We start from the raw sequence: 18343 nt of genomic DNA, 5'->3' as shown, positions 1-18343 counted from the left end.
CCGCCTACCGGTGAATAGATTTTTTATCGCATAGCACTCGTCCGTATTACGGTCTAGTGTTACTCCGGCCTTAAAGAAAATGCTTTATGTCTGCCTGTTTTGGTCCAGCCCGATCCATCAGAACCGTTCATTATTGAGGTGGATGCATCGGAGGTGGGGGTGTTGTCCCAAGGACCCGCCCCTTTGACTAATCTGAGAACCTGTGCCTTCTTCTCAAAAAAATTCTCTCCTGCTGAGAGAAATTACGATGTTGGGAATCGGGAGCTTTTAGCCATTAAGTTGGCCTTCGAAGAATGGAGACACTTTTTGGAGGAGGCTGTTCATCGGATCACGGTGATTACGGACCACAAGAATCTGTCTTATATTGAGTCTGCCAAACATTTGACTCCCAGACAGGCAAGGTGGTCACTTTAATTTTTCCATCACCTTTCGATCAGGTTCCAAGAATGTCAAGGTGGATGCCTTATCTCACAGCTTGGATCCGATATCACCTCCTGAACCTCTTTCCTCCATTCTTCCGCACGGGGTGGTTGTGGCAGTGATATCCTCAGAAATGGATCGGGAGATTTGTGAGGCTCATTCTCTTTGCTCCTCCGTCATTGCCTGACAACAAGCTCTTTGTCCCTATTCAGTACCGGTTGAGGGTGCTCCAAGAGTTCCATGATTCTGCTCTTAGTGGACATCCTGGAATCTCCGCCACTCATAGAGCTATTGCAAGGCTGTTTTGGTGATCCTCTATGGCCTCTGATATCACCGTGTTTGTGTCTTCCTGTGAAACGTGTGCCCGTGCTAAAGCTTCCCATAACCGGCCGGCCGGGGAATTGGTGCCATTGCGAATAGAGCTTGGACTCATTTGTCCATGGACTTTATCACTGATCTCTCTCCTTCCAATGGCAAAACTGTGGTCTGGGTCGTGGTGGACAGATTCAGTAAACAGGCGCATTTTGTACCTTTATCAGGATTGCCTAATGCTGAAACATTTTCTAAGTTGCTTGTTGAACACATGGTGCAATTGCATGTGTGGTGTGGTTTCGGATAATGGGGTACAATTTGTGTCCAAATTCTGGAGGGCTTTTTGTAAAAGGTTAGGTATTAGTTTGGCCTTCTCCACAGCCTATCATCCCGAAACCAACAGTCAGACGGAGAGGACCAATCAGTCTCTTGAACAAATTTTGCGGTGTCTTGCCACATCCCGGCAGGATGATTGGTATTCTTCATTGCCAGTGGCTGAGTTTGCCTTCAATAATTGTATTAATCAGTCCATGGGCAATTCTCCGTTCTTTTGTAATTACAGCTTTCACCCTCATTTTGATGAGTTTTCCAGGATGGACTTGGGGTGTCAAGGGGCTGATTCAGCGGCTGAGGGAGGGGTGGAGGGAGGCCCAGGGGAACAATGGGGAGGCTCAGGGCAAATATAAACATTTTGCTGATAAGCAACGATCTACAGGACCTATTTTCCTGGTGGGAGATCAAGTATGGTCGTCTACCAAGAACATTCAGCTGAAAGTTCCTTCTGCTAAGCTAGGTCACGGGTTTATAGGTCCTTATGAAATTATAGAGGTTGTCAAGACATTGGCCTTTCACTTACACCTACTTCTGTCGCTTCGGATCCCCAATGTGCTACATAAGTCTCTCCTGAAGTCATTTGTACCTTCCTCTGCTAGGTCTCCATCTCCTCCGGTCTCTGTGGGTGGTCAGATTGAGTACGAGGTGGAGCAGATTGTGGATTCGCGCATGTTTCGCAGTTCACTGCAGTGTTTGGTCCACTGAAGAGGTTACAGTCCTGAGGATTGATCCTGGGTCCCGGGGCGATTGGTTCATGCTGATCGACTGGTTCGGGCGTTCATGCGGTTTCCTGGGAAACGTAGCCCCCCCCTTGAGAGGAGGGTACTGTCTTGATCCAGATCGGGTTTTGGGTCCTGTTTTCCTGGTCTGGTTATGCCAGGGGTTAACCTTTCTCAGCCTCAGTTTGGGTTCATGTTGGCTATTTATCACCGCTGCTTCCTGCAGGTGATATCAGTTATAGTTTTTGCCTACGGCTGCTGTAGCTGATTGTTCTGATTTATCCTGCTACGTTAGTTGCCTGAACCCGTGTCTGTTTTCCCCTATTCCCGTCTTGACTCTGTTTCCCTTTAATGTGTTGACTCCCTGGTTTTGACTTGACACATATCCTGACCTGCTTCGGTCTTCTGATCTTCTCGGCTTGGCTCTGACTCTGAGTTAGTTTATTCCGTATGGTACCGCGCTACAGGTTGTTGCTTGACCCGGCTTGTTTGACTACTCTGGTGCCTCCTGGTGGTAGCCTCGCTGCTGCACAGCAGGGCTATTTGTCTAGGTGCAGTCCTCCTTCAACTCTACTGCCATCTAGTGGCGCTTGCACCTACCTGCATTGCAGCAGCGTGACAAACAAAGCACACCATTATTTTAATGAAAAGGTTAAAGGGGATTTCCAGGTTTCAGAAAACCCCTCTCCCCTGGCTGCAGACTGCTTTGAAAAACAAATTATCCAATACTCTCCAAGGCCAGTGCTGAGTCTCTGTCACTGGTCCCAGTGTCTGTTATTTTCAGCAGCACTGAAATCATGTCGCTGCAGCCAGTAACGGAGGTCAGCAGCTCTGCTGGAGTGTAAGGCACGAATCGCTCAGCTTACCGATTGGCTACACTTTCAACATCCATGCAACAGCCAATAAGACCCTGGAGCAGCGTCGGAGACTCAGGTCTGGACCTGGGGAGGGGTTTTGTTTAAATCAAACTGCAACCAGGTAAGAGGAGTTTTCAAAAACAGGAAAACCCCTTTAATGATATTAGTCCCTTCATAAGAAACATGCCCTACACCGACATGTGGATGAAAACAATGACAATTCTAAATAGACCGGACATGGTAACCTGCTAAGCATACACATTGGGAATTGTACAATATAAAATCTCCTGCAACTTTACTTTTCTTAATTATTTAGATATGGAATATGATATACATTATTTTCAAGACTACCAGTCTGAGGCTGCCCTTTTTATTTAACGAAAATATGGCAGCAGGACTTCACTCTCCCCCCAAACTATTTATATGTACATGTAGCTCTTTAAAAGAGAAGTTCAGAAATTCCTTAATCCGAGTTTGAATTGATATGCAGATGTGTCTATCACCCCAGCTCTATACCTTGTCCTGCACTGCCGACTACTGCTTGACTGACAGCGCCTTTGCCTGAAATCACAGAGCATAGAACCCATCAGTCTAGCAGGAGGTGGCGGTGGCACTGGGCAGGAAATGCTGGAGTGACAGGGGCATCAGCTCTTCCATAGCTCTTTAGCCTCATTTGCATATCAATCCAAATGTTGATTTCTCAGTAACAGAGGAACAGACTGGCCATGTAAAGGTATTGCTGGCCTTGTCTATGAAACAGTTGCATGAGCATATAGTTTGGGGGCTAAAATCCTGCTGACAGATTCCCTCGAAAGAGAACATGTCACACTCCACTTTCACTGTTTCAGCATATCAGGGGCTCTCAAAACGCGAAATGGTGTCTGCTATTGATTCCAGGCATTTTTGCGTTAAAAAAAAAAGTCAAAAGGTGTTGCTTCCCTTCCGAGCCCTGCCGTGTACCCAAATAGTAGTTTTACCCCATATATGGAGTATCGGCATACTCAGGAGAAATTGCACAACAAATTTTGGGCTGTGAAAAAGAGTAAAATGTTATTTTTTTTCCTTCCACAATGTGAAGAACACAATTCCTGTGAAGAATCAGAAACGTTAATGAACTTCTTGAATGTGGTTTTGAGGACTTTGAGGGGTGCAGGCTTTACAATGGGGTCACTTTGGGGTATTTTCTGTTATACAGGACACTCAAAGTCACTTCAAATATGGTGTGATCCCTAAAAAAAAAAAAAGTTTTGTAAATTTTGTTGGAAAATGTAGAAATCGCTGGTCAACTTTTAACCTTTATAACTTCCTAACAAAAAAATGTTTCAAAAATTGTGCTGATGTAAAGTAGACATGTGGGAAATGTTATTTATTCATTATTTAGTGTGGTATAATTATCTTATTTAAGGGTATAAAAATTTAAAGTTTGAAAGTTGCAAAATTTTCAAATTTTTTGTCAAATTTTAGATATTTTCATAAATAAGTAAATTATATCGAACAAAATATACCACTGGCATGAGGTAGAATATGTGACAAAAAAAATCTCAGAATCAGTGGGATCCGTTAAAGTGTTCCAGAGTTATTACCTCAAAGTGGCAATGGTCAGATTTAAAAAATTTGGCTTGGTCATTAACCCCTTACTGACATCGGGCGTAATAGTACGCCGATGTCGGACTCCCTCACTTTGATGTGGGCTCTGGAGGTGAGCCCACATCTTTCCGGAGACATATCAGCTGTTTTGAACAGCTGACTTTTGCCGGCAATAGCCGCGGGTGGAATTGCGATCCACCCACGCCTATTAACCAGATAAATGGCGCTGTCAAATTGGTATCGGCATTTAAATCGCGCTTCCGGGAATCGCGCCAAAAACATGCACACCGGTGATCCAGTCACGTGAATGTGGATCACCGATGTGTTGGCATGACAACCTGAGGTCTCCTGGAGACCTCTATGGTTGTCAGTGCCAGCTTACTGTGAGTGCCACCCAGTGGTTGGCACTCATTTCAAGTGAGTAAATCTGCTATATAGAGGTGATCTGAACATCGCCTATATGTAGCTGAGCCGATCGGGCTATGGCAGCTTCTAGTCTCCTGTGTACACTATTGAAGCATGCCAAAAGTATTTAAAAAAAAATGTTTTTGAAAATCTAAAAATTTTTTTTAAAAAATATGAAAAGTTCAAATCACCCTCTTTTCGCCCCATTCAAAATAAAACAATAAAAGTAAAATCAAACATATACATATTTGGTATCACCACGTTCAGAATCGCCCGATCTATCAATAAAAATAAAAGGATTAACCTGATAGCTACACAGCGTAGCGAGAAAAAAAAAAGTCAAAACACCAGAATTAAGTTTTTTTTCGTCACCGTGACATTGCATTAAAATGCAATAACAGACGATCAAAAGATCGTATCTGCATCAAAATGGTATCATTAAAAACATCAGCTCAGCATGCAAAAAATAAACCTTAACCCAACCCACGAAAAATAGAGACACTACAAGTATCGGAATACTGCGCAATTTAAAAAAAAATCTTGCTTTTAACAAAGTTTTGAATTTGTTTTCACTAATTACCGTAGATAAAAAAATAACCTAGACAAGTTTGGTGTTTATGAACTTGTAATGACCTAGAGAATCATAATGGCAGGTCAGTTTTAGCATTTAGTGAATCTAGTAAAAAAGAAACAAAAAACCAGTGTGGGATTGCACTTTTTTTTGCAATTTCACCGCACTTGGATTTTTTTTCCCGTTTTTTAGTACACGACATGGTAAACGAAAACCGAAAAAAGCTCTGGGGGTCAACGTCAAAATTAGCTTGGTCACTAAGGGGTTAAAGGGAATCTGTCACCCCAAAAATCGTATATGAGCTAAGGCCACCGGTATCAGGGGCTTATCTACAGAATTCTATAATGCTGTAGATAAGCCCCCGATGTAACCTGAAAGATACGGGAAAAAAAAAACGGTTATATTATACTCACCCAGGGGCGGTAACTCTGCAGTACAGTCCGATGGGCGTCGTGGTCCGGAACGGCGCTTCCTATCTTCATACGATGACGATCTCTTCTTGTCTTCCTGCCGTGGCTCTGGCGCAGGTGTACTTTGTCTGCCCTGTTGAGGGCAGATCAAAGTACTGCAGTGCGCAGGCACTGGGAAAGGTCAGAGAGGCTCGGCGCCTGCGCACTGCAGTACTTTGCTCTGCCCTCAACAGGGCAGACAAAGTATCCCTGCGCCAGAGCCGCGGCAGGAAGACAAGAAGAGGACGTCATCGTATGAAGATAGGAAGCGCCGATCAGGACCGTGACGCCCATTGGACCCGAAATGAACTGGGACCGCCCCTGGGTGAGTATAATATAACCTGTTTTTCTTCTCTTTCAGGAAATGCGCGTCGGGGCTCAGCGATGCCACCCCAGGTCATGTATTGCCTCCATTCCCAGCCTCCTTTGTCTCTGTCACTTTCTATATAACTCTTTATACTACTATGCATCCAGTACTATAAGTATTACTTTTTCCTTTACTTGCTGCTACCAGCTACTTGGCACTTTAGCTAAATTATTCTTTGCACTTTGTGTAGAAAAGTCCCTTTGTGAGGTCTTGCATTTTTTTGCTCTTCACTTTTACTTGTTATGATTATGCACTAAATAATTTTTGCTGCTATGAGCCACTGGGCTTTCTCGGCAATTTTGCTATATGGATTTATCTATAAATTTCTGCACTTTTCAGCAAATCTTCAATTAGTTACATAATTTAGTGTGGAGTTCAATATGAACAAGTTGTTTGCTATAATGATGTGAGCTGAGGGTGGGCTGGCATTCATTTATACTTCCTATGGGCTTATGATCTTGTGAACAATAAGTATTATCTTGCATATATTTTCCCAAGGAATAATATCTTAATATCGTATTAAAAAATTGTTATCTCCATACTATCTAGTTTCAATTTAATTATATCTGATATTGATTCTGTCTGGATTGCAGGCCTGGTGTGTGCAGCTACTTTGTATTGTATCCCCTTTATTCATATTTTATCCTTTTTAAATGTATTGTAACTATGTATGTTTAATAAAATATTACTTTTTTCTATTTTTTGGTACATGCTTCCGTTGTTTTTGTAGGGATTTATTGATTGGAAGTGCCATTTGATGGGCTGACTTTTTGGTACAATACTATAGTAAGCTGTATCTGAATGGCTACGGCACTAATCATGTTACTTTTCGTGGTCTGAAGAAACAAAAATTGAAATATTTGGCCATAATAGCTGTCACGATAATGTAGAATACCATAGCAGAGGGATTTTTGCACATGTGACCATGGTCCTGAAAGCACAAGGCAGCTTTGACACCCCGCCCTCTCTCTCCCCCCTGAATACAACAAACAATCCATATGGCCAAGACACTGGGTAACTTGAAGCTACTGTGTGAGCAGGGTGTGGCTTCAAACTGCAGGTGATCAATCCTGCAAAGCCACCTGTTGTCCCTCCATTCTCACTCAGGAATTTATTTTGTCTCAGACCTTGGAGAACATAAATATCTCTGAGACCAGTGCATATCATTAACCAGCCCTTTAGTGATGTCACAAGCTCAGAGGTATAGGTTCCTGCACTGAGCCCGGCTTTCATTTTTGCCTGGGAGCTTAATCCATGAAGAGTCTTTGTCATGCACTGTGATGTCTGGATCCTCAACCAGCATGGTTAGCCCGCAATGACTTAAGCAAAATGTGAGTGTAATCTTCTATTTTAATCCTTATTTTATTTTGTAATCTGTAATGTATATACAAATAGTCTCCTTTCTAATGTCTTTTTATCTACTATATAATTGTCACTTCCGTCCTTCTGTCACGGATATTTATTGGTCGCGGCCTCTGTCTGTCATGGAATACAAGTCGCTGATTGGTCTTGCCAGCTGCCTGTCATGGCTGCCGCGACCAATCAGCGACGGCCACAGTCCGATTAGTCCCTCCCTACTCCCCTGCAGTCAGTGCCCGGCGCCCGCTCCATACTCCCCGCAGTCACCGCTCACACAGGGTTAATGCCAGTGGTAACGGACCGCGTAATGCTGCGTGTAACTCACTCCGTTACCGCCGCTTTTAACCCTGTGTGACCAAGTTTTTACTATTGATGCTGCCTATGCAGCGTCAATAGTAAAAGGATCTAATGTTAAAAATAATAATAATAAAAAAAAATCATTATATACTCACCTTCCACCGCCTTTCCCGAACCTCGCCACGCTCCGGGAACCGCTCCATGCAAGCGGCAGGTTCCGGTGGCAAGGATGGCATGCGACAAGGACCTGCCATGACGTCACGGTCATGTGACCGCGACCTCATCACAGGTCCTGCGCGCCTGCGCGAGAAGGACCTCCCTTGACGTCACGGTCATGTGACCGCGACGTCATAACAGGTCCTGCGCTACCAACCCTGGGACCGGAAGCTGCCGAGTGCACTGCACACACAGGCGACATGACTACAAGGGCTCCCTCGGAAGGTGAGTATATGTTTATTTTTTAACCTGTGACATACGTGGCTGGGCAATATACTACGTAGCTGGGCAATATACTACGTGACTGGGCAGTATACTACGTAGCTGGGCAATATACTACGTGACTGGGCAGTATACTACATGGCTGGGCAATATACTACGTGGCTCTGTGCTGTGTACTACGTCACTGGGCAATATACTACATAACTGGGCAATATACTACGTAGCTGGGCAATATACTACGTAGCTGGGCAATATACTACGTGGCTGGGCAATATACTACGTGGCTGGGCAATATACTACGTGGCTGGGCAATATATTACGTGTGCTGTGCAATATACTACGTGGACATGCATATTCTAGAATACCCAATCCGTTAGAATCGGGCCACCATCTAGTACTTTATAAACACTGCCTAATTTTTAATGGAGTAAAATATTTACTTGCTAGCTTGTCTCTACTGCTCTATTACGAACAGTGTGTCCTCTGAAGTGAATTGCGTTACTGATTTGGGTTGGCTTCAGACCCGTTTAATCGGAGCTGGTGGCAGCATACTTTATTCTGTGCGTTTGGGAAACTGCATAGTGACGGCGTCATTGTTAATTATTGTTCCTGCCTGAGTGGGAGTAGTTAATCGCCCTCGATGTAGTGAGCCCAATAGCTAGTACATACTGCACAGCCTTTCTGGAGAGTTTCTGACCTGAGGGTAAGGGGGGCGCCAAAGAGCTGCAAGTTCCCAACTGGAACTGGGATATAGATAAATCCCCTTCAGAAGGAACCAGGGCAACCAAACAACTCCGGTTTGTGACAAATTGGTGTGAGCAGTGGGGACGATAAAGATATCCTCTCCTGGATCCCTGACATACTACTGGGATCCGTGACAGTGTTGGCAGTCACGGTGTGAATCGTGACATAATGGTGGCAGCGGTGCAACGTCCCTGTGTTGAAAGCAGTCGACAAGAGTCGACCGTTCTTGGTGCAGACCCACGCCAGCGAGTTTGGCCTCGGTGCTGTGCTCAGCCAGGTCAACTTGGGGAACCAAGAGCACTCCGCATTGTACCTGAGCCGTAAACTTCTGCCGAGGGAAGTGGCCTATTCCACCTTCAAGATGGAGTGCCTGGCCATAGTCTGGGCCCTGCAGCGCTTGCTGCGAACCAAACAACCCCGGTTCGTGACAAATTGGTGTGAGTAGTGGGGACGATAAAGATATCCTCCCCAGGATACCTGACATACTGCTGGAATCCGTGACATAGTGTTGGCAGTCACGGTGTGAATCGTGACAATAGCTATTGATAAGAATTGAGAAAAACTGGGAAGGTTTAAAAGCTAGAAGTCTGGCGGTGGCAGCATCATGTTGTGGGGGGTGCTCTGCTGCATGAGTGGCTCAACATCAGCCAGTATTGCTCAACATCAGTCAAGATGTTACAACTTGGGCACAAATGGGTCTTTTAAATGGACAATGACCACGAGCATACTTCCAGGGTCTTGGCAAAACCGTTTAAAGGGAATCTGTCAGCTGATTCATACTGCCTGAGACAAGGAGCACCATGAATCAGAGTCAGTGTGTTTTACTCTGAAACGCCATAACATTTCAGATAAAAAATCCATTTAAAAGATGACCAGGGATTAGTCTAAAAGTCTGGTCTTTAGCAGATTCTCCCTGCTCCTCACCCATTGAGAGACAGATCTTCAACTACATGTGTGTGTAGCAGAACGGGGTGGAGAGAAGCACCCGGGGACCCGCCTCTTAGACTAGGCACCTGAGTGACATGGTCCTAGGCCTGTTTTTACATGTATGCTTAAAACATATATAAATGTATGTAATTCATACTGTAAGTGGCTGAACTAAAACAGCAGGTGTCTGATTCCTGCTGCCCGTATGTCAGACAGCAAGAATCAGGTGGCAGGTTCACTTTAAAGTCAACAAAGTGGTCATCTCAAACCCCTGACCTCAATCCCACAGAAAAAGTAAATCCAGAACTGAAAAAGCATGTTCGAGCAAAGAGGCCTAGAAACCTGACCTCATTACATAAGTTATCTCCAGAGGAATGGACCAATATTCTAGCAACTTAAGGTGAGAAGCCCCTGGAAACCTACAGTACTTGAAACATTTGACCCAAGTTGGACAAACCCAAGGAATGTAACCTTCCGAGACACTGGGAATGTGATGAAAAACATAAAAGCTGAAATAAATCATTGTCTCTAGTATTCTTCCGACATTACGTGATCCTGCCTTCATTTGTATTAATATATATATATATATATATATATATATATATATACACACACACACACACACACACACACACACACACACACACACACACACACACTTAAAGTCTGTGCACATGTTGCAATTTTGTTTTGCAGATTTGTAGGATTTCCTGATACCAGCAAAGAGATCCCTGAAGTCTCATGCACACGTTATTTTTTCCTTACACATTTGCAGCAGATTTAAATCTGCCGCATGTCAGTTCTTGCAGCAATTTTGCTGAAATTTTTACCCTTAATAATGAATGGGGAAAAATCTGCAACAAAAACGCATGTAAAAGCCACGACAAAAACGTGCATATTTTACGCTGCTTAATTCCTGAAAACACATCAGCTGACTATACAGGTATACACATAGGGCAGCTTACAGAGTCCGAGTTTCTCAGGTCGATATGCTTCGATCAATTTAGCTAGAAAACGGCCTTTCGGCACTATGAACCCTTTGATGAATGACTAGACTGGAACGCAACATGAAGACATCTCCACAGTCAGGGCATGGGTAGCGTTTTAAACCTTTGTGGGTTTTCTTATGAGTGACCAGATGAGACTGCCGGATGAAATTTTGCCCAGACAAAGGGCACGACAAAGGTTCATTTTCAGCATGAAACTTTTGATGCATGATCAGACTCTTCCTCTGTGCATAAATCTTCCCGCACTCAGCACACTTATACGGCTTCTCAGCCATGTGAAGTCTCTGGTGTCGAATATAATTTTCCTTCTGTATAAACTCTTCTCCACATTGTGAACAGGTAAATGGGTTCTCCCCAGAGTGAATTCTACGGTGGAGGATCAAACTGGACTTGTTCTTAAAGAAGCCGCCACAGTCGGCACAATAAAACGGTTTGTCTGAAGTCACCATTTTTCGGTTGAAGGGAAGGATTTCCACATCGGCTGTGGATGTAGCAGTGTCTTTACCACCTGTAAAATAAAAAGGCCTTTACTGTGAAAAATAGAAATCCTGATGGATGCCACATATAGGAAAAATTATCTGGATAATAATAAGAAATCTAGTTCTAGACTAATATATCAGAATACTAAAGTGTGATATGACGGGAAAAATTTTTTATTTTCTCAAAAATGATTTTTTAGCCCACAATTTTTTATTTTCCCAAGGGTAACAGGAGAAATTTGACCCCAAAAGTTGTTGTCCGGTTTCTCCTGAGTACGCTGATACCCCATATGTGGGGGTAAACCACTGTTTGGGCACACGTCGGGGTTTGGAAGGGAAGTAGTGATGTTTTGAAATGCAGACTTTGATGGAATGCTCTGCGGGTGTCACGTTGCGTTTGCAGAGCCCCTGATGTGCCTAAACAGTAGAAACTCCCGACAAGTGACCCCGTTTTGGAAACTAGACCCCCAAAGGAACTTATCTAGATGTGTGGTGAGGACTTTGAACCCCCATGTGCTTCACAGAAGTTTATAACGCAGAGCCGTGAAAATAATAAATACGTTTTCGTTCCTCAAAAATAATTTTTTAGCCCAGAATTTTTTATTTTCCCAAGGGTTACAGGAGAAATTGGACCCCAAAAGTTGTTGTCCAGTTTCTCCTGAGTATGCAGATACCCCATGTGTGGGGGTAAACCACTGTTTAGGCACACGTCGGGGCTCAGAAGGGAAGTAGTGACTTTTGAAATGCAGACTTTGATGGAATGGTCTGCGGGCGTCATGTTGCGTTTGCAGAGCCCCTGGTGTGCCTAAACAGTAGAAACCCCCCACAAGTGACCCCATTTTGGAAACTAGACCCCCCAAGGAACTTATCTAGATATGTGGTGAGCACTTTGAACCCCCAAGTGCTTCACAGACGTTTACAACGCAGAGCCGTGAAAATAAAAAAATCATTTTTCTTTCCTCAAAAATGATGTTTTAGCAAGCAATTTTTTATTTTAACAAGGGTAACAGGAGAAATTGGACCCCAGTAATTGTTGCTCAGTTTGTCCTGAGTATGCTGGTACCTCATATGTGGGGGTAAACCACTGTTTGGGCACACGTCGGGGCTCGGAAGTGAGGGAGCACCATTTGACTTTTTGAATATAAGATTGGCTGGAATCAATGGTGGCGCCATGTTGCGTTTGGAGACCCCTGATGTGCCTAAACAGTGGAAACCCCTCAATTCTACCTCCAACACTAACCCCAACACACCCCTAACCCTAATCCCAACTGTAGCCATAACCCTAATCACAACCCTAACCACAACCCTAATTCCAACCCTAACCCTAAGGCTATGTGCCCACGTTGCGGATTCGTGTGAGACTTTTCAGCATCATTTTTGAAAAATCCGCGGGTAAAAGGCACTGCGTTTTACCTGTGGATTTACCAGTGTTTTTTGTGCGGATTTCACCTGTGGATTCCTATTGAGGAACAGGTGTAAAACGCTGCGGAATCTGCACAAAGAATTGACATGCTGCAGAAAATACAACGCAGCATTTCCGCGCGGTATTTTCCGCACGATGGGCACAGCGGATTTGGATCGGAGCACCGGGGGGTGGATTGGAGCACGGGGGTGGGATTGGAGCACGGGGGTGAGCGGACAAGAGCACGTGGGAGCGGACAGGAGGACGGAGGGGAGCGGAGCTGTGTACCGGACTTATCGGAGGACTGGGGGATGGGGGGAAATCGGTGGCGGTGGGGGGGGGTGCGGACCAGTGTTTCCAGCCATGGCTGATGTTATTGCAGCATCGGCCATGGCTGGATTGTAATATCTCACCAGTTTCACTTTCAATAGCCAATCAGAGCGATCGTAGCCACCGGGCGGGGTTGTTCGGGGGGGGGTGAATAATAATAATCTTTATTTATACAGCGCCAACATATTCCGCAGCGCTTTACAGTTTACCAGTTTCAAACACAAAAGTCATAAGTAACAACGTTAACAATACAATAAATAAAGCAAAATAAGACGACCCTGCTCGTGAGAGCTTACAATCTACAATGAGGTGGGGAGATGCACAGTACAGGTGTGTATTTACAATGATGTATTTACAATGATGGTCCAGCCATCTTCAGGGGTTGGGGAATAGATGGGGATAGTGAATGGGCTACACACACACAAACATAACATAACTTTCATTAGTGAACGTGATAGGCTGCTCTGAACAAATGTGTTTTGAGCGAGCGCCTAAAACTATGCAAATTATGGATGGTCCTAATATCTTGGGGTAGAGCATTCCAGAGGATTGGCGCAGCACGGGAGAAGTCTTGGAGTCGGGAGTGGGAGGTACGGATTAGTGCAGAGGTTAATCGAAAGTCATTTGCAGAGCGCAGTGGTCTGTTAGGCTGATAGACAGAAATGAGGGAGGAGATGTAAGGGGGTGCCGCACTTTGGAGAGCTTTGTGGGTGAGAACAAGTACTTTGAATTGTATCCTGTAATGAATGGGTAGCCAGTGTAACGACTGGCGAAGAGCGGACGCGTCTGAGTAACGATTAGCCAGATGGACGACCCTGGCTGCTGCATTAAGGATGGACTGGAGAGGGGAAAGTCGAGTGAGGGGGAGGCCAATTAATAGAGCGTTGCAGTAGTCCAGGCGGGAGTGGATCAGGGCGACAGTGAGGGTTTTAGCTGTCTCCATGGTGAGAAAAGGGCGGATTCTAGAGATGTTCTTTAGGTGTAAGCGGCACGAGCGGGCAAGAGATTGTATATGGGAGGTGAAGGAGAGATCGGAGTCAAACATAACACCCAGACAGCGCGCCTGCTGCCGGGGTGTTATTATGGTGCCACCCACGGAGAGGGAAATGTCAGATTTAGGGAGGTTAGTAGATGGTGGGAGCAGAAGAAGTTCAGTTTTGGAGAGGTTGAGTTTCAGATAGAGAGCGGACATGATGTTGGAGACTGCGGACAGACAGTCAGTGGCGTTCTGTAGTACAGCGGGGGTAAGGTCAGGGGATGACGTATATAGTTGTGTGTCGTCGGCATAAAGATGGTACTGAAAGCCAAATCTGCTGATGGTCTGTCCAATTGGGGCCGTGTAGAGAGAGAACAGAAGGGGGCCAAGGACTGAGCCCTGAGGTACCCCAACAGTGAGAGGAAGAGGAGATGAAGTGGAGCCAGAGAACAGAACACTGAAGGAGCGGTCAGAAAGGTAGGAGGAGAACCAGGAGAGAGCAGTGTCCTTAATGCCTAGTGACTGGAGCCTAGAGAGAAGGAGAGGGTGGTCAACAGTGTCAAAAGCTGCAGAAAGATCGAGAAGAATGAGCAGAGAGTGGTCACCATTACGTTTTGCTGTCAGAAGGTCATTGGTCACTTTGATGAGTGCAGTTTCTGTCGAATGTAGGGGGCGGAAACCGGACTGTGAAGGGTCTAGGAGGGAGTGAGTGGAGAGGTAACGGGTTAGGCGGGAGTATATCAGGCGCTCCAAGAGTTTAGAGATGAAGGGGAGATTGGAGACCGGTCTGTAGTTGTTTGTGCAGGATGGGTCGAGGGTGGGTTTCTTTAGTAATGGAGTAATGATAGAGTGTTTGAAGGAGGAGGGGAAAATGACAGAGGAGAGGGAGAGATTAAAGATTGTAGTTAGGTGACTTGTGACAACTGGAGAGAGAGACTGGAGGAGATGTGAGGGAATGGGGTCGGTAGTGCATGTAGTCGGACGAGAAGAGGAGAGGAGCTTGGAGACTTCTTCTTCTGTGATGGGATCGAATGTGGAGAGTGAGCCAGGGGCAATGAGGGGAGGGATGGGAGTCACTGAACTTAGTTGTTGGGAGCGGATTTCCTGACGGATATTGTCTATTTTCTCTATAAAGTGGGAGGCCAGGTCACCAGCACAAATATCTGTGATAGGGGCTTGTGCTTTTGGCCTGAGGAGGGAGTGAAAGGTGCCAAAAAGTTTCTTGGGGTTGCTGGATAGTGAGGAGATCAGGGTGGTGAAGTAGGTCTGTTTAGCGAAGTGAAGTGAAGGGCAAAGTTATAGGTCCTTAACATAAATTTGAAGTGTATGAAGTCTTCTGGTGTGCGTGTTTTCCTCCATAAGCGTTCAGCACACCTAGAGCATCGCTGGAGAAATCGGGTTTGCGATGTAAGCCAGGGCTGTTTTATTCTGTGTTTGGAGGTTCTGAGGGTGAGGGGAGCTACTTAGTCAAGGGTGCTTCTAAGAGTGTCATTGAAGTGATGTACAGCCAGATCAGGACAGGAAAAGGAAGAGATTGGGGACAATGATGAGCGTAGGGAGTCTGAAAGTGTAAGAGGGTTAATGGCTTGTAGATTTCTGACTGAATGGTGTGTAGGAGGGTGCTGGGGTGAGCGAGGATATGTGAGTGTGAAGGAGAGAATGTTGTGGTCAGAGAGGGGAAGCGGTGAGTTATCTAGGTAGGAGATTGAGCAGAGTCGGGCAAAAACCAGGTCCAGGGTGTTACCGTCTTTGTGTGTTTCAGAGGTTGAGAGCTGTGAGAGGCCGAGAGAAGTGGTTAGTGACAGAAGCTGGGATGCAGATGTGGAAGTGGGGCTGTTAATGGGGATGTTGAAGTCTCCCAGGATAAGGGTTGGTAGTTCTGAGGACATGAAGTGCGGCAGCCAGGCAGAGAAATGGTCCAGGAAGCGGGTGGGTGAGCCTGGGGGCCAGTATATGACCGCTACTCTGAGGGAGAGGGGACGAAAGAGCCTGATTGTGTGGACCTCAAAAGAAGGGAAGGAGAGTGATGGAACTGAGGGGATGACCTGGAAAGTGCATTGTGGGGACAGGAGTATGCCAACTCCACCACCAGGTCTGTTTGTGGGTCTCGGGGAATGGGAGAATTGTAAGCCACCATGGGTAATGGCAGCAGGAGAGACAGTGTCAGAATCCTGAATCCAGGTTTCCGTGAGGGCCAGCAGATTCAGAGAGTTTTTCAGAAAGTAATTGTGTAGGAAAGGAAGCTTGTTACATACAGACCGTGGATTCCAAAGGGCACAATTAAAAGAAGGAGGAGATGAAGGAGTGCAATTAATATTAGTAAGATTATTAAGGTTTCGATGTGAGGTAGGGTAGAGGTTGAGGTTGGTAGATGGTGGACCGGGGTTTGGGGAGATGTCTCCTGATATCAGCAGGAGTAGGAAGATAAAAAGCAAGTAGCTTTTGGGATTGTATGAAGTTTTTTTATGCAGTCTGTTTGGGTAAGATGGACTGAGGTTTTTCCCCTGGGCTAAAGTACCACTCCCCCTGTCCCTGCAGATCGGGTGAAATTGGAGTTAACCCTTTCATCCGATCTGCAGGGACGCGATCATTCTGTGACACAGCATATGCATCACAGGTCGGATTGGCACCGACTTTCATGACGCATACGCTGTGTCACAGGTCGGGAAGGGGTTAAGGACAATTCCTCCATGGCAGTGGTATAGTTTTTCTATTAAACAACTCTGATAGGTGTGAGGTCAAGGCTTTTGTTTTGCGGGGTGAACAACCCCTATACTTGAGACTTTTTAGGTAAGAGGATTCTGTCTCCTTGGACCTCCATTAATAAGACAGGGCAGAAAAGCCACTAAAGACTATCTCCCATTCTGCTGGACTCCATGAGGCTGCCTTTAGCAATAAAGTAGACAGAGATTCTCCATACTAGATGATGAAGCAGGAAAACAAAGCAAAATTTACCACACACCTGAACTGATGTTTGATGCAACCTCTTCTTCATTAATTTTGATGCAGGATTTAATTTCTTCTGAATTAATAATTTTCACACCACTAACATCATTGTCCTAGGAGACACAGAATAAGCATGATCATGATGGAAGATCTTATCTTCTTTTGATAGGAACTTACAATGGAACTGCAACATTTTATGGTACAATGTCATTACAGTATGTCATTATTTAAAAAACAAAACAACAAAGTCATCATCAAAATCACACTGCCGTGAGCAAGGCATTCATTCTACCTACAGGAAATATGGAATATACATGTTCTGTATTATTCGGACTATAAGACGCACCCCAAATATTCAGAAGGAAAATGGGAAAAAATAATTAATGCGTGAAATGGGGGTCCGCCTTACAGTCCTGAATTCAACTTTCCCAGGGAAAATCGGCAGCAGAGTAACAGGGGGTGTTTGGTGGTCCAGCGATGATATGACCCAGACTGGTGCACAGGTTCGGCGGTGCAGGGGGCTATGGAGATTTGTGAAAGCCCAAAGCCCCTGCACATCCATTGCTGTGATGCGGATGTCTCCGGGAAATCCCATCCCAGTCTGGTGCTGCAGGGCGATGATCTCGCTCCCATCCCAGCCTGGTGCTGCAGGTTCGGCGGTGCTCAGTGGTGAGGGTGCTAAGGCGACATTTTGCGAAAGCCCGAAGCCCCCGCACTTCTATTGCCTCAATTCTCTGGCCTCCGGGAAAATGGCCGCTGGAGGTGGCGCATGCGCAGATTAAGATATCGGAAACGAGATCTCGGGAACCGAGATCTCAATCTGCCAATGCCGCCTCTGTCGGCCATTTTCCCGGAGGCCACAGCATCGAGGCAATAGAAGTTCAGGGGCTCTGGGCTTTCACAAAATGTCGCCGGAGCCCCCCACACCATCGAGCACCGCTGAACCTGCCGCACCAGGCTGGGATGGGAGCGAGATCATCGCCCTGCAGCATCGGACCACTGGAAGAATCAACCGACTCCTGCTGCCACCACGCTAACTGTAAGTACATTCCGACTATAAGACGCACCCTCTGTTTCCCCCCCAATGTTTGGAGGGGAAAAGTGCATCTTATAGTCCGTAAAATATGGTAATTTAATGTATTTATTTATGAGATATTATATACAGTGCCTTGAAAAAGTATTCATACCCCGTGAACTTTTCCACATTTTTTCATGTTAAACCCACAAACTTGAATTTTTTTATTGTGATGTTATGTGATATACCAACACAAAGTAGCAAGTATTTGTGAAGTGTAGAAGAAATGATTCATGATTTTCTAAAGCCCCCGAGTCAATACTTTGTAGGACCAGCTTTTGCTACAATTACTGCTTCAAATCTTTTGATGTTGGTCGCTAACAGCTTTGCCATTCAAACACAT

The 18343-nt window shown here is 45.3% G+C and overlaps 1 protein-coding gene across 1 annotated transcript in view; it reads right to left on the bottom strand.

Annotated features, from left to right (window-relative positions):
* Positions 1-10657: 10657 nt before the first annotated feature.
* LOC138665410 (gastrula zinc finger protein XlCGF48.2-like) overlaps positions 10658-18343 on the bottom strand; it is an 81039-nt gene continuing 73353 nt past the window's right edge. Inside the window, exons 9-10 of the mRNA XM_069752862.1 lie at positions 16942-17038; positions 10658-11300 (exon numbers count right to left, since the gene is read on the bottom strand). Of these exons, the coding sequence (XP_069608963.1) occupies positions 10789-11300; positions 16942-17038 (609 nt within the window). The 3' untranslated portion in view covers positions 10658-10788. The remainder of the gene's footprint in view (positions 11301-16941; positions 17039-18343) is intronic.

The sequence above is a fragment of the Ranitomeya imitator genome, chromosome 2 (assembly GCF_032444005.1).
Source record: "Ranitomeya imitator isolate aRanImi1 chromosome 2, aRanImi1.pri, whole genome shotgun sequence".
Taxonomy (NCBI): domain Eukaryota; kingdom Metazoa; phylum Chordata; class Amphibia; order Anura; family Dendrobatidae; genus Ranitomeya; species Ranitomeya imitator.
The sequence above is the reverse complement of the archived record's forward strand: the minus strand, read 5'-3'. Positions and strand labels throughout refer to the sequence as shown.